The sequence below is a fragment of the Sceloporus undulatus genome, chromosome 9, assembly GCF_019175285.1.
Source record: "Sceloporus undulatus isolate JIND9_A2432 ecotype Alabama chromosome 9, SceUnd_v1.1, whole genome shotgun sequence".
Classification (NCBI taxonomy): domain Eukaryota; kingdom Metazoa; phylum Chordata; class Lepidosauria; order Squamata; family Phrynosomatidae; genus Sceloporus; species Sceloporus undulatus.
The window spans coordinates 15,113,510-15,130,493 of NC_056530.1; the positions used below are offsets into that span (position 1 = coordinate 15,113,510).

The 16,984-nt window shown below is 46.1% G+C and overlaps 1 protein-coding gene across 1 annotated transcript in view; it reads right to left on the bottom strand.

Annotated features, from left to right (window-relative positions):
• Positions 1–16,984, bottom strand: part of GRIK3 (glutamate ionotropic receptor kainate type subunit 3) — a 142,858-nt gene that overhangs the window by 19,843 nt on the left and 106,031 nt on the right. Inside the window, exons 7-11 of the mRNA XM_042439492.1 lie at positions 15,752–15,895; positions 11,773–11,880; positions 8,868–8,981; positions 5,190–5,393; positions 31–254 (exon numbers count right to left, since the gene is read on the bottom strand). Of these exons, the coding sequence (XP_042295426.1) occupies positions 31–254; positions 5,190–5,393; positions 8,868–8,981; positions 11,773–11,880; positions 15,752–15,895 (794 nt within the window). The remainder of the gene's footprint in view (positions 1–30; positions 255–5,189; positions 5,394–8,867; positions 8,982–11,772; positions 11,881–15,751; positions 15,896–16,984) is intronic.

Sequence of the window (16,984 nt, forward strand, 5' to 3'; positions counted from 1 at the left end):
GCTGAGCCTGGCCCTGGAGGGTCTCCTTACCTGGCAATGACAAAGAGGACACAGCTAACCCCCAAGTAAGCGAGGAGGATGTACATCCAGATGTCCGGCGAGAGAGGGTTCAGGAAGGAGAAGACGCTGGGGTTGGTCCCGTTGGCCTTTCGGTAGAGGATGCTGATTCCCAGAGTCATGAATGGCTTGGAGAAGTCAATGGCTTTCTCCCGAACATGGGTGATGGTCAGTGGAGCCACGGCCAGGTCTGCTTTCTGTGGAAGAAGCGAGGCAGGAATAAGGGAAGGAGGAGGAAAGAAAAGCCAAGAGAGAGACTGTTAAAAGGCAAGAAGGATGGTCTTCTTCCACCCAAAAGTTCCATTAGATACAGTTAAGGGTGAGAAAAGGAAAGTATCCATCTTATTAAAGGGGAGGCAAACAAGTGCGCCCAGATAATTTCAATGTTCTTCCTTGTAAAAATCTCCCCAAAAGGTGAACTCAAACACCAGACAGACAGAGCCCAGCTATCATGTCAAAGGAGGATTTCCACGGTGAAAAATGCAGAACTCTGAACTAAATATTGTGCCAAAGAGGAGGAACAAAACCCACATTTACACTTCTCCCCAGCTCTTAATATTCCCTTTGTCCTCAGCTTCCTCGACTGACCAGACTAGCCCTGGGGCCAAGCCAGCCCTGATCCCACCAGACTCTGCTGGCCTTTCGTCTGCCCTTCTCCCCTTCAGCCATTTCGCCGGTGCTTCTGTCAGTGATGGATCTGTGTCTGGGAAGAGGTCAGTCAAAGGCCTGCAAGGAGAGCAAGCGCCTGCATCTCCCCCACAACTTTTAGTGCCAGAATGGAAAACAAAAGCATTTCAAGGACAACTGAGTCCTCCTCAGCCCCCCCCCCCCAAATGACCTTCCTGGATTCATGGGGGATCATGATGAATGACACAGCTGGTCCATGGGGCTTCACCTGCACATTGCATTTTGAGGAGGTGGTGGAACAGGGGCAGGGAGAGACCCCCAAATGAAGAATGCACTTCAGCATTGCAGAGATCGAGACATTGGAAATCATTCACACCTAGAAGAGCTCTTCAGTTTGCTGTTTTTGCATTCCTTTGGTAAACCTTCCCTGCCCCTTTTCTTTGGAAACCTAAACTCTTCATCCTAAATGCTCAGCTGATGTTTTAATGTTTAAAATTTGTTTAAAAAAACAAATTTAGTCACTGCAATGCTATAAATTTGGGGACTGAAGGACAGTTTTGTTGGAGGAGCAAAATTCTTATTCTGGAGGGAAACATTCTCATTTTCCCTCTCCTGATAGCTACATCACTGGAGTGAAAGGAGACATAATCTCTACATGCAGAGTTCTTGTTGTTATTGTTAGTAATAATATTATTATTATAAGACACACACACCCATAGCATTCTGGACTGTGCATTTTGGAGAACACTTTTCCTTGGAGGAGATCCTTCTCCATGTGCAGTCCTTGCACTAGAGAATACCCATGGAATAGGAGCCATTGCCACATTCCCAGTAGGGCAATAATAGATAGATATATATATTCTAACAATGACATGTTACTGTAGTAAACAGTCTCCCGGATTCTGTGCAAAAACATTCCCAGGCCAGGCAACCATCAGGAAGCAATTCACCAGAATTTACTGTCAATAAATGCTCCTTTATTGTGCGAGCATTAAATCAGCTGTCAAATTATCCCCCAGAGACAGAGATGAGGTTTGAGTGGCCATTAATATCAATGGGGAGGCATTCCCACCAAAACCCAGCCTCTGTTCTGCTTCCAAGGGGAATTCACAATGGCCAAGAGAGAGAGAGACGGAGTTGGGAAAACATTGCCCAGAGACGAAGTCCGCAACACCTGGAGGACTGAAGTTTAGGGACCACTGAGTTAGAGGACATTGTGCCCCATCCAGAAAGAGGCATACATGCACATAACTGAGAGCTACATGAGTGTATAAGCCACTGATGGGGTTTTGGCCTGACATTTTTGTGCCCCATAGCTTGCCATACAAGGGCAGGGGAGGGTCATAGGTTATGGCTTGCACATGATAAAAATGTGGTCAACATGCACATCATGATCTTGATGCCATGTGCTCTCCTCCTGACATGCTTCTCAGTTGTGTGAGGGGAAACCTTTGACCTTTTAGTAGGAAGGGGGGAATAGGAAGGAGAGGCATTTTTCTAAGACATTCATTGTTGCTGAAGCTGTTTTGTTGCTTACGGCCAGCCTGGAAAACAAAGAAGTTTCCTAAAAGGCGTGTTTTCCCCACGGTCTCACTGCCTGTGGCCAGACCTGTCTGGATCACACAGTGGGGGGCAAAGGAGACCAGGCACTGCATGGAAAAACACAAGTCCAGACAAATAAAGAGCTGCGTCCCTTTGCAGGACACCAGTGGCTGGGGATGGACCCCATCTTCAAGTCAAGGGAGCCACAGGAGAAAGTCATTGACCTTCATAAAGAAAAGTTACGCTCCAAGGGATGCGGAGGCCAAGCATGTCTCCTGGTGTTGGAGGAAAAGAACCACAGGTTTCCATAGGTCTCCAAAGACTGTGGATTTATTTGAAAGCATGGAGTTTCTCCCCATAGAAATACCTGCAAGAAAATATCCAGAGCACTTAGAAAACGGGTTAACTACTGAGGGTCCCCCCTGAAGAATTATGGCAATTAGGGTTTTACTTTGAGAGTTCCCATGGTGCCATGGTTTGGACTGGGACTTCGAGGAACCAGGGTTTGAATCCCCCCTCAGCCATGGAAGCCCACTGACTGAACCTTGGGCAAGTCACACTCTCTCAGTCTCAGAGGAAAGCAAAAGCAAACCCCCTCTGAATGAACCATGCCAAGAAAATCCCATGATGAGGTTGCCTGAGGGTCGCCGTGAGTACAGTAAGCAAGCAAGAGGATAATATTTTAAAATAGCAATTCAATAGCCTTAGCTTTTCTGAGAACTACTCACATGGGAAACCTGGCAGTTGAACAGGTTGCAAAACTAGATTAAATGTGCAGTACAGACAGTGTATGGTCCAAATCAAACACATTCTGTACTCCATCATACTGACGCCACTGCATTGCCTGCCAGCCACTTTCCTGCATCAGATAATGTGCAGAGTTCAAAATGGGTGCTAAATGCTGGCTTTCCTGTGTAGTAATATCAAGGCCCACTTTGTTGAAAATGGACATTGTAAAACTACTCATTTCAATTTCCTGCTTAGGCAGACATAAGTCCCATACTGAATTCCAGCCTGGCTTATTCAAACTGAAGGAGAAACCCATGACTGGAAGGCTGCTCATCACGGCCATTAGGGTCCCCAGTTTTGCACCCAGGGCCCCATACTGCATGTAGAACAGAACAGAATAGAATAGAATCATAGAGTTAGAAGAGACCGCAAGGGCCATCCAGTCAACCCCCTGCCATGCATGTATTTACCCTCCCCAATTTTTCCTTTGCCAAATGCAAGGCTGCCCCCTTCTATTGCTGCCACTTCAGCCGACTAATCCCTCCTTGAGGGAAAGGATCCTCTTTCACGTCTGCTGCCTCCCTCCCACCCTGCGCTGCTCCTGCTTTCACTCAGGGCCCTCTTCAAGCGGCATTCAGAGTGTAATTATGCCATTAATTATTTTTGTTCTCTTTTACAGGTTCAGCCAGAGGAGGCCTCGGCACTGAAATTTGCATAAGGATACTTCAGTGGGCTGGGAAATTAGGGTTTTGTCACGGTGTTATTAGAACAACAGGAAAGCAACGCTGTTCCAGAGTCCTGACTCCCTGCACTCTGCATCCCAGATTAATTATCAAGTGGCTGAAATAGACGACGGTAAACGCTGGAGGTCTTGTTCATAAAGGTATTGTTGTAAAGGGAGCCAGTGCGGTGCAGTGGATGGAGTGCTGGTCTAGGAGGCTGGGAGACCTGGGTTCAAATCTCTGCTCAGCCACAGAAACCTAACTGGGTGGCCTTATGCAAGTCACACTCTCTCAGCCGCAGAGGAAGAGCATAGTAGCAAATCCCCTCTGAAGCAATCTGGCCAAGAAAACCAGCATAGTGTAGTAGGTTGAGTACTGGATTGGGACTCCAGGAGACCTGGGTTTGAAATCCACCTCACTGGGTGACCTTATGGAAGTCGCACAGGAATCAGCCAAAATACGTCCCTATTTGTGAGGAATTGGCTTGGCTAACTTCCAGCCCGGTCCAAGAGGAGTCATTAGGAGCATGACCGTGAGCACTGTCCATCAGCATCAGCCCTTCTTCCTAAAATCTGGGGAGAAGATGATGCCTTGGAGAGAGTTGTCCTCATGCGCAGAGAAACGCTGCTGTTGCAATGACACTTGCTCAGCTGGGAAGCAGGAGCCATTTACAGTCTGTCCGGGGGCAGGCTGCCTTTTGAAAATAAAACTGCATTTCCAAATAAATGAAATTGTCCCTCGCACACCTGGTCCTCTCTTCCACAGACCGTCCGCAGCACCGCCAGGCAATAAAAGATGCAAGTGCAGATCACTGCATGGAAACATTGCCTCGGGGACTTAGGTCCGTAAGCGGAGGCTTAACTCCTTAAGAGACGGGTTTCTCTTGGCACTTTTTTGCCATTCACTCAGACTGACTCCATTTCAAGTATCGGTGACAACAACAGAGACTCTGTGCCCTTGTCCTACCAAGGCTCCTTCTGTTATCTGGAAGATAAGATGGATGTTTCTCTTGATGGCCTTTCCAGGATGGCAGCAGTGCTGGAGATAACACACGCAGCTATCGATAAAAGCGGCACCTTGGATCCTCTTTGCTCATCTCCAAGTGTCACCAATAACTACCTTGCCAGATAGCTAGGCAGAAGGATAATGGATAGAAGTCACCCGATGATCTACAGTCCCTGGAAGAATATAAATCTAAATAACCAGCATAAAGATCTATTAGAAACATTCTAGCAATGTTCTACCAATGACCATTCATTCGTCATAGCTTCCATCATTATTTCCAAAATTTCTTTTTCTTGACCCCAGCTGTGCCTGGCATTCTGTGTTCAAATTGTTTATTGGTTGTGGTCCTAAAACCCTATAAGAGGAGAAGGAGCAGAAGGGTTCTTGCTAGCCAAACTGAGGCTTGTTGGTTGCACAAAGGCAGGCCATATCTACTGAAAACCAAAGGATGAGCAAAAGCGAGAGGAGGTGACCCCATCGGATGGCTGCGCAAGGGGTCTGACTTACGTGATCAATCAGCTCCTTCATCATGCCATTCCACTGTCCTTTCTCGTCCTGCGCGCCGTATTTCCCATCCTCCACCAGCCGGATCTCATAGGAGAAGCCAAGGATCCGGGCAACTTCAGCCAAGAGGTCAATGCAGAACCCTTCGAAGCGCTTGTTCCCCGAAAGGACGGTGTCTGACTTGGTGAACATGACGAAGGGCTCTTCCTACACAGCCAGGAGAGGAAAAGAATGAGAAAGAAGGTGGCAATAAAAATCTGCACCATAAATCCCCTGCCCCACAATGCATCCCTCCCAGCCCCACAGATGGTATGTGGCTACTTCCTTACTTCCTGGTGCAAAATGACTGCAGGCCAGGTTGGCGATGGGTGCCATTCCACCTCCCATTTGTAATTTAATTTGCAAAGTGCTTTACAATCCTTGCTGGCCACAATCCAAGACAAAGTTCAACTCGCTGGCCTAAATCCAACGGTTAGTCTCAATTAGAGTGGCCCACTGAATCAATACTGTTGTGATATGTGGGGACACTTGCATAGGCCTGGATCCTATTGTTAGTCTCATTGAATGCAGACCTATTGGAGCGATGGGATTTACCTATGTGTTGATTCGTCATTCAGCAGCTGATTCGGTAGGGTTAAGCCATTATAGGATTCAGGCCATACACTCAGTTGATTCAATGTGTCTACTCTCACTGGCACTAGGAATTGGATCTAGGCCACTGAGACCAGTTACTGAAGTCAATGGCTCTCTCTAGAGCGTACTTAACTCTTTATATTGGACCGTAGCCTTCATGAGTAACTCTGTGAGGCTGAGAGCACATGATATGATCATGAATGCATCTACACTGTACAGTGCCATTTCACACCATTTTAACTGCCATGGCTCCATCCTACAGAATCCTGGGTACTGCAGTTTGGTGAAACACCAGCATTCTTCGGCAGAGAAGGCTAGAGATCTCGAAAAACTACAAATCCCAGGATTTCATGGGACGGTGCTACTGATGGTGGGTCTGCCCACAAGTCTGGTTCTTGTCTCACTGTGCCAAAGGGAATGAGCAACATCTGTTTCTGAAATCTCAAGAAATCAAGTGCGGCATGGAAGACGCCAACAAATTGTTATGCCCATCCAAGGAGGCACAACAGCAGGACTGCATTCCTGGCAGAACCACTGAATCAATTGTTGAAAGGTGAATCAACACTTATGTAAATCCAATGGAGACAATGCTTCTATTCTACTTATGCCTACTAATAGGGTTTACGCTCAGGTGAAATGGTTGCATTTATGGAATTGTACAATCATGAATGCATCTATTGGACAAAAAAAAGTACAGTCAGTTACTCTGTATCCATAAATTCTTTATCCACAAATTCAAGCATTCACAGATTGAAAATATTTTATATAAGGGATTCCATTTTGCTGTGCCCTTGTATATAATGGGACTTGAGCATCCACGGATTTTGATATCCATGGGGGATCCTGGAACCAAACCCCAGCAGATACCAAGGGCCCACTGTACATTGGATTAACTGGACTCAACAATGTGTTGGCTCACCCTTCAACCATTTTTTCAATGGGTTTCCTTTTGTTGAGATGAACCCATCCATGTAAGGGAGGTTACACGGGTGTAGGATGCCAAGAGGACTCTGGACACGGTGTTAAGGGTGTGAGATCCATCCACCCAACAAGGGAAAAGAGATACTTGTGATATGTATAGTTAGTGGAGCATGGAACAAGGTTAAGAGGCACCTGAAGACCGGGTCTTCAGGAGCCATATTTATGAAAGAGGCCACGGAGGAGTCATCCGGAGCACAGCCCTCCTCATCCCATTAACCTCTGGAGGCACCAGAGGGAAGGCCTCCATCTTGAACAGCATCCTCCTCCTCCTCGCATGGACGCTCCGCTCGGCACAGCACTACTCCTGGAGGCCTAAAACATTTCTGAGGGGGTAATTTCTGAACTCTGCAAGGCATTTATCCACGGGCTGTTTCACAATTTATTACTGGAAATGGCCAGACATTCAATTCGCAAGCTCTCAGGGCTCGCTAATCGATTTCTCAGCGAAGGCGCCCTCAGTTTCAGGATCTTCACAGCTCTCCTGTGGATCGAGGAGAGCGAAGCGGTCTGTTGGGGGCAACAACCGCGGGAAGATGACAAGTTGCTGCGATGTGAGCAGAAGAGTGTGAAGAGAAGGAGGGAGGAAGAGGGTCCGGCCAGCCTTTGCCTCCCTTTCTTCTCCTCTGCTTCCAGGGTTTTAATGGTTCTCGCTTTAAGAGAAGCATGAAAGGAAGCAAGAAAGGATGCAAAAGAGCTGTGGGTTATTTTCTTTCTTTTTCTTTTAGGTGATGCCCAGCTTGAAAACTGAATTATTATCGAACCTAGGAAAACAGCAGTAGGTTCATCTTAACAAAAGGAAACCCATTGAAAAAATGGTTAAATGGTGAGCCAACATACCATTAAACCCAATTAATCCAATGGCTCTGCTCTAGTTAGGATTAGCAATAGGATTTAAGTCATTGTGTGGGGTTTTCTTAACATAAAATACAATTTTTCTCTCTGTGTGTGTGCATAAAACTCACTTCAAGTCCCAAAATGTGAGAAATTATTGGAAAATGTACTAAAAAATACTTTTGTGTTTTCACATTTTGGAATCATTCCATTTTCTTTGCATGTAGGAACAAAACAAGCAGAGATTTGCATGCCAGCTCCAGACTGTCCTATTCCCACGAGGAGATATTGGGTGTGTGTGTAGATGTTTGAATGCAAAATGGCGGGTCAAGGAGTGTATCCACACTGTAGAAATAATGCAGTTTGGCATGATTTTGACTGCCATGGCTCCATCCTACAGAATACTGGGACTGGTAGTCTGGTGAGGCACACACACTCCTTTGCAGAGGAGGCTAAGGACCTTGTAAAATTACAAATCCAATGATTCCACGGGATGGAGCTATAACACTTAAAGTGGTGTCAAACTGCATCATTCCTACAGTGTAGATGCATCCACGGTTTCTTGTTCTCATTGGGAAAAGGTTTCCCAACATGTCCATGTTGCTTACTGTTTTATCCCACTCTTTTGGGTTGACCAAATGGCCATGTTCTCCCCATGAAGGCCAAGCTAGAGCAGTTCTAGCCCCAAAAGATTGGTGCCTGACGCTTTGCCATCTAAAGTGATCAGCAAGGGGTTGATCTGGGAGGCAAAACCCAAGAATATCTGTTTCTCTGGCTGCATCTGCACTATGGAATTAATGCAGTTTGACACCGCTTTAACTGCCATGGCTCCACTCTATGTAATACTGGGGGTTGTAGTTTGTTGTGGTACCACAGCTCTCTCTGACAGAGAAGGCTAAATGTGTCACAAAGCTGCAAACCCCAGAATTACAGAACATTGTTGAGCCATGGCAGTTAAAGCGGTGTCAAACTGGATTACTTCTGCAATGCAAATTCAACCTCTGTGTGTAATGTTTCTCTTCTGCCTTGCTGCAAGCAGACGTACATCCAACGCCGCATCCTTTGCTACCTCATTTTGTTGTCAGGATAAATTGCCCTACTGAACATAAGCTATCAAAACAGTGTTCAAGACACACATTGGTTTCCAAGCAGAAAACCAGGGGAAGCATCAACTTCAGAAATGCAAAGAGCAAGTAGGAAACGTTAGGGCCGAGCGCACAGCCAGCCACCACCTACTAGGACTGTGGTGACAATCAAGGACCGGTTGGTCAGGGAATCAGTCACGTTGGGCCCTTGCCTTCGGGAGACTTCGGTGATGTTCAGTCCTTCCGATGGGCTCCACACTCCCACCTGCCATGGAGGAAACACAAGAAAGGATGAGCAAAAGGATTCTTAGGACCAGATCAAGAGGCTCTTTAGGAAGAAAGATGGTCAGGTATTCTGAAAGACACCGGCCCTAAGAACAAGCTATTAATTAATATTCCACCTTCATCATGACAAGGGTCTCAAAGAAGGCTTACACCATTAACATCTTGGCTCATAACTCATGGCATGATCAAGGCAAGTTGTATCTTCTATGTAAGCCACAAAAACAACTCAAAAGCGCCAGGCGTGTGTTACAACAACCTTTCTGTAACCCAGGTTCTCTCTTGTTGTGATACAGTATTATTGTTGTTGTTGTTGTTGTTATTATTATTATTATTTATATAGCACTGTAGATTTACAGAGAGCACCCATCGCCATCAGATAGTATAACCAATTGTCAAGGATGATTGGGATTGTAGTCCAACTATCTGGAAGGATATGGCTTGGGAAAAGTGGAGTTCATATGTAAAATGGATTAGCTGGGCCTTATGAATGAAGAAACAATGCATAAGAAAATTAGTCCGAAGAGGAGGAATTCAGAGTTGACGTCATTTCAAGCACATCCTCCGAAAAGCCAATTCACACTCTTTGTTGCATGGTTTTATGACAGCACTGTTGGTTGTTTTTGCTACAGATTAAGCTGTTAGGGCTTCTGTTAGGCATATACCTGCAAATAGGAAAATGAGATCTGTTGTATGTTGGAAGCACATCCCATGCGTAGGAATGAATGAGAAGGCCAAAACGTGTCCCAGACGTTTAAGGTTGCATCTCACATTGACAATGTCTGACCAGAATGGAAGTGAGGGGCTGTCCCCATTTCTCAAAGGCCACAGTATGCAAACCCAGGAGATCTGCATGTTATGAGTCCCTTTCTTTAAGATTATGTTTAGCCATAAATTGGGGAAAATAACCCAATTGCACCGCCACCTGTTTGGGTTGCAGCCAGATCCAAAAGGGATGAAGGACGCCATGCCACCCTTTTGCCAGCCAGGCTTGGGCAGCGCCAGCCTCCTCTTCTTCTCTTCTCTCTCCTTTCAGGATTCTCTGTGATAAGAGATTATCCATGGGAAGCAAACAACAAACCACCATCTCCACTCCAGCAAAATGGGAAGACGATGTGGCAAAAGAAAGAGAGAGAAAACCAGCCCTGCATGAGACCCGAAAAGCCTGATCGCATCTCACCACTCTTTTGCGGCGGTGGTGGCTGTTCCTGTTGTTGTTTTCAACTCCCCCAGTGCCATTCCCCCCCAAAACCTGCAGCTGACACAACCATCCTTGTTGGATAACACAGGATTTGTAATTACACATGGTTAATACCGCCGTAATCCATGAACTTGCGGGAGGCAAGGAGAGATCAGAAAGCTCCGTCGCTTAAACCCCCGGCGAATGTAAGCTATTAAACATAATGCAAAAGTACATATCGGGATTTGCTCCCGGTTTGGGCATGCCGTTAATTCAGATTATCTATTGACAGGAATTTAATGTCCCGGCTCTGCAGAGATTTGACACGGACACTTTAAAGCCTCTCTTGAGCTAACAAAAGAGCTTAAACACACACTCTTGAGAGAAAGAGAGAGCAAAAGAGAGAGAAAGAGAGAGATAGCTTCTCCATGCAGGTAGCTAAGAATTTGCTGGAAAGGATGGAAATGAATGCCACTGCGCTTGTTATTCCTCCAGAAGATGCACAAAGCCTTTTTATGTTGTGTGTTGGAGGCCCTTTTTATGTTGCATGTTGGACAAAATTGATCAAAATTGCATATACAAGGAAGATAACTGCCCACAATAATTACCCCTCTTTCTCTTTGTATACTTCTTTCAGTAAGCTGTCTGCAGGGAAAATGCATGATTTATCTTTTCCCAATTCAGTCAACCTGTTACGCAAGATGCTGATATTTTAGATTAGGTTCTATGTTCATTGTGCCATGGTTTTATTTCAATGAAGGTTTTATATAGGAACAATATCACCAATTAGTTTATATAATGAAATGGGAGTATAGGAAGAGATATAAACATTCTGCCATTCTGTCATCTCCTTTGGGAGGCCTGGGGCAAATCTTAGACAGTTTGTATCCACACTGTAGAAATAATCCAGTTTGACACCAGTTTAACTGCCATGGCTCAATGCTATAGAATTATGGAATTTGCAGTTTTGTGAGACATTTAGGCTTCTCTGCCTGAGATCTCTGGTGCTGGAACAAACTACAGTTCCCATAATTTCATAGCATGGAGCCACAGCAGTTAAAATGGTGCCAAACTGGATTATTTCTGCAATGCAGATGCAGCCTCAGACATGACAGAGTTGAAGCGGGATGGATCTTCTTAGCAGTTTTATTCATTGTTGGAGATTTGCAAGGTCAGATACACATGGGCTCACAATCTCCCTCAGGTTTTGCAAAGGAAGAAGTAGGAGGCAACAAGCAAGATGAGGACTGCCAAAAAGACAAACAAAAGGATATCAGAGCAAAACAAGCCCAAACTCTCCCCAGAAGCCAGGATGACTGAGCTCAGGCTGCCATACTTTCGACATATAAGAAGACACAACTCACTAGAAAAGAGTATTATTCTTGGAAGGTAAAATGCAAAACAGGTAAAGCAGAAGACCACTTTCTAGATGGATGGACTCCATCAAAGAAGCCACAGCCCTAAGTCTGGAAGAGCTGAGCAAAGCAGTTGATAAGATGGAGACTTGGTGGTCTCCCATTCAGAGGGTCGCCATTAGTCAACATCAAATAGGCAGCAGGGAAGAACAACAAGCAGCCCCCTGTCCCTTACTGACCTTTTCTAGCCCATCTTCCTTGAGACTGACGATGTCCAAGTCAAAGTCGGTCCTGAGGCCGCTGGTTTTGTTGAAGACGATGCGTCCGGTCAATCCTTCCCATTGGGCCTGGAAGGAGAAGAGGAGAAGTGGCAGTAAGGAGACACACAGAAAGAGGGCTGGCAACCAAAGGCGACAAAGGAGCCATCCTTCAAGCCCACAAATCACTGTTTGCTCCAAGTAGTACAATGCTTCATTTTAATTACTCTGCACAGCGCCACTCTGTCCCCAAAGAATATGATTATTGCGTCATAAGCCTCCCTTGTTGCTCACCGTGTGTAGACTGGAGAGTCCCATAAATCCCAAAGCGCCCTGAGCCCCTGTTTTATGTTCATGCACCTTCTGGACTCAGCATGGAAAGGAATTCACCAAACGGTCACTAAGGCCCGGTCACTGGCCAGTCTGATCTGGAGGGCAGAAGGGAAGGGGTCCCTCCCCAAGCAATGCAGGGGGTCAGCAACCAGCACCTGCCCAGTCCAGGCAAGACTCTGATGTCCAGCTGGACACATTTTGGGAAGATAAAATGGGCAGCAGGAAACTATTGCTTTGGATCTAAATGTGTTGCCAGAGACATTTAGGGGTATAAATCTTGGGTGGTGAAAGAGACCAGAAGAAAGGCCAGTTTGCAAAGGTGGGAGTGGGCTTTGGGTATTTTCCATTTGCCTTTAGCAACTCAGCAATTCTTCCGCTCAAAGCCGAGGGTTTGGGAGGACTGCTGCACAACACCAGCAGCAACAGCAGCACAGGTTGCTGCCTCCGCAGTGGGATTGTTGGCTTCTTGTGCAGAGAAATGCCTTCTGTTTGGAGCCTCCCAAAGGAGCAATGCTGCCTCTTTATGCTCTCTGCTTCTGGTGGCAGATTTTGCAAATGAGCAACTGGTTGGAAACATTGGGAAGCAACAACCCTGGGAATAGAAAAGGGAGCTCGGTTGGAAAGAAGAGGCATCTGCAAAGGTACAGCAACCCTGCTGCAGTTTCGACAACGCGCCCTGCCTCCCTTTTTCCCTGCTGTGTTGCCTCACAGAAGGAGCCAGTCCTATTGATTCCATGGGTCTCCTTGAGTCAGGAGTAAAAAGATGGGCTTGAGGCCCATTCTCTGACAAAGCAATCTCCAGAAATCCAAGTCGGGGGGGGGGGGGGGCCAGCAAAGAAGGGCAACGTTGGGAGCCCTTAGCTCCACTGTTTTGGCCACTTGGCGGGTTTCTCAGAAGCTGCAACAGCAAATGGAGGACAGGGAAGGCTGAACGAGGAACTGGCCCACCTTGTTCATCCAGACCTCAACAATGCGTTGCCTTAACTTGAGGCCAAACCTTTAAGCAGATCAACTTGCAGCCCTCTGTTAGCTCTTTTCCATTTGCCTGCCATTCTCAAGCAAATGCCAACCTGGAGTGCCTCTCATTTCCATGAGCACAATGGTGAGGTCAGCCCTTGAATATCCTCCATGGCAACTCGAGCAGCACTCCAGCTAAGGCGCCTGATGCACTTGCAGCAACCGCTCCCACTTCAGCTGGGGGTTTCTCTCATCTCTAGATGCCGGAGACCACTCAAAAGGAGGCACCTTGAAAGAGGATGCCAGGGAGAAAGGCTTTGCTAGCAAAGGCCATGGGTCAGTGCTGGCCTCCGGAGTGGCTTCAAGGAGGCAGCTGCCCCTTTGGCCATTAAGGTGGAACCACCCAGTGCCTCATCTCCAGTTTCAAAGGTCGCTGGCCTTCTCATTCCCAATTGCTGGGTTCAGAGCTGGAGGCTAACAGCAGTGCTTCTAACTGCTACTTCCAAGTATAGATGGGCAATGCTACATGTTTGCATTGCAACTCCCAGAATCCCTGGTTGGAAGATTTGGGGAGTTGCAATTGGGGATGCAATTTTTACTTCGTTCCCACCTGCAAAAATAAACCATTTCAGTGATCCTGCAAAGAACACACAAGTTTTTACACCATCGTCAGCCACAATTCATACTTCGGGGAAAATCTGTTCGCAGTAAAATGAGCATGGTTGTTGTTGGGGGTTTTTTTTTATGTGCAAAAAAACCCCCCACATTTTTTGGTAAGGAAACAGCTTGTGTTGTTTTAAATACCATTTCCTGTGCCAAAGTCTTGCTCATTGCGTTGACAACAACAATTCTGCAACCACATACACACAAAGAGGTTACTTGTTTCCGCTGTATGGCAGGAGGGTTAGACTAGATGTCCCTTGGGTTCCCTTCTACATTTCTATGATTCAGCACCACACAAACATGGAACCCACCAGCCAACCAGGCCCTCTTCCCAAAAATTACGTTGCAGACACCATTTGGGTTTCATCAAAAATGTCCATGGCTATGATGCCATTCAGGAATTTTTTCCCACAGGGCTACATATTTGAGCACCAGCCCCCAATGTTCACCTTTGCACAGTTGATGTACTAAGGGACCAAGAAGAAAATGGGGTGTTCTGGGACTTTCGGAAGTCTGACCTTCCAGCCACATGGGATTGCCAACACACCTGGGATCTCTGCTCCTCAGGTTCAAGCCATGCTCGCTGCACCTCTTTTGTGCCAAACCCAGGTGGAAAAGCGGAGAGGGCTGCAGGCCAGGAGATGGCAATTGCCCCCCAAAACATGAAGTGAGTTCCCTCTTCCCTCCCCTAACACTCCGCTCACTCTTTTCTGTGGCTCTGCCAAAAGAGAAGCATCCTTCGTCAGCAAACACAGAGGTGCGCCGGCTGCCAATTTCCCTATGATAGTCTTCGCTATTCACTAAGTGGCTGACAGATGTGCCAAGCAAACACTCCTCAACAAGGCAGAGAGAAAAGACACACAGTCATTCACACAAATGATGTTTGTATTTTACTAGGAAACTATTGCAAGAGAGGAATGGGTCAGAGAAGGGGCGGCTCAATGTTCAGAAGCAGAGCAAATGCAACACAAATCGGGGGGGGGGCATGTTCACACACATACACACAAATGCACACACACACATAGCACTTCCAGTTGATGCCAGGGATGAGGAAAGGGAAAGGAGGGTGGTCATATAAGTCAGAGTTGAGTTCAAGGGAGAACCAGTGTGATGAGTATTGGATTATGACTCCAAGAGAGAAGGTTTCATTCATTCATTCATTCATTCATTTTATGGCCATAGACCAAATATAAAATGCATCAAATGTATAAAACTACACACAAACACGTCTAAAATACATCTAAAATTCATAGAATACTGAAGGAAGAGCCAGTGTGATGTAGAGTTTTGAATGTTAGAGTATGATTTCAAGAGAGGAGGGTTCAAATCCTGTGGAAATCCACCTTGGGTAAGTCACTCTCATCCTCAGATGGAAAATCTCCTCTGGAAAAATCTGGCCCAAGAAAAACACACCGTCAAACCACACTGCCATAAGTCGGAGCAGACCTAAAGACACATGACAACACCAAAAAGTATCTTAAATAAGCAGGCAATAAATAATGAAATGGTTGTGTCAGCACTTAGTTAAATCCAATTAGTTCAATGGGTCTACTGTGGTTGAGATGGAGAATATGGTTTAGGCCCTGGTCTTCAGGCCCTCAGCACCACTTCTGCCCTCCTCTGGGCACTTGCTCCATAACACCAAACCTCAAGACTGGCATCTCATGGAGGAAAGCACACAAAGTGACCCACAATTAAATAAATAAAAGGAGCTGTTCATTCCCAGAAGAGATGGCCACCCTTCCTTCCATCCCTGCCTCAACAACACATCATACCAAAGGCAATCTCAGCTGGAAAAGGACAGGTTTCGCATGCTGATCAATGTGGGATCCCACAGAATCAGCACCTCAAGCTTCAATGATTGCGCCATTAAGATGGCTTCAGGCTTTGAGCATTGTAGGATATCCCAGACAACTCCCACAGCCGAAACCAAAGAGAAGCTCTGGGTTGTTTCCATTCCCCTCCAGAAGCCAAGAGGATTTTCTGAGAAGGAAGCTGCTCTTCTTACCTCTTTGATGAAATTCATGAAGCGGCCACCAAACCGCCAGGCCTTATGCCGATGGCACTGGAGAGAGTTGACGGTCATCTGGGGCGCCCGCTGGTAGCAGACTGAGACAATATGGACGGCGTCATACAACAGGGCAGCGTCTGTCTAAAATGAAGGGGAAGAGCATTGCCTCTGGTCACAGCTCTGCAGACAAGGAAGGCACCCAGGAGCCCACGGGGCAAAGGAAGGGGCGCTCCTCATTCATTCCTAAACCCAAGGATTAGGCCAGGATGCTCACAACACCCCATTGTTTTTGGCTCTATAGGACTACACATCTCCCCATGAGATGGTGCTCCTGCTTCTATTCAACACAACTGAGCATCTTGGTTAACACCTTGTCCTCACAGTCAATGGCAACCAAAGAACGGAGAGCGACAGGAGGAAATGATGGAAACAAGTATGGAAATGGTTAAGCCCTCCTTCCTGCTGCACCATCTTTGCGTCCTCCCAGCCATTGCCTCCCAAGCAATGAAGCATTTAGATGAAGACAGTTATCTTTTTCAGCCAATGAGAGTATAACCAAGTTACACTGCAATGCAACAGATGCAACTGGTGCAGCTATTATACTGGCGCAATGGGCAATGGTTTCCGGGCTACTTTCAAATGTTACTTTTGGGGAGCATTTTTAGAGGCATTTTGCAATTTTCAAATGCTAAAGGCTCTTCTTTTTCAAAAAGAAAAACAATGGATAGTACCAGTTAATGGAATTACTGTAGTTACTTTTTCAAAAGCAATGGAAAGCAATAATTAATGGAATTGGGTATTTTTTAAATCACAGGAGCTTAAAAGCTGCAGAAAATAATGAGCAATGAAATTAGTATCTGAATCAATGGAGTTTAAAAAAAACCATATATAATCCCTTTGGGTTACTTACTCTTTTGCTCTTCTGTATATATATCTTTGTCCTTGTTGAATTCCATTACTTACTTTTTCATCATCTCAATGAGTATCATTAATATGTTACATTTCAACCAATGTGCCAATTAATGGGAATAAATTGCTTTGTAAAAGTAACTTTTCCCAAGCACTGTTCCCCTTGGTTCTCCTTGGAAGTAGATGTCAACTTTCCCATTGATCTGTTGATTGGTTCATTGCTGATGAGGTTGACTGACTGCGCATGAGAGCCAGAGGTTGCTATTTCACCAAAATGGGAAACCGAGAGCCAGACGCTCTCTCTGCCCCTTCTCCCTCCCC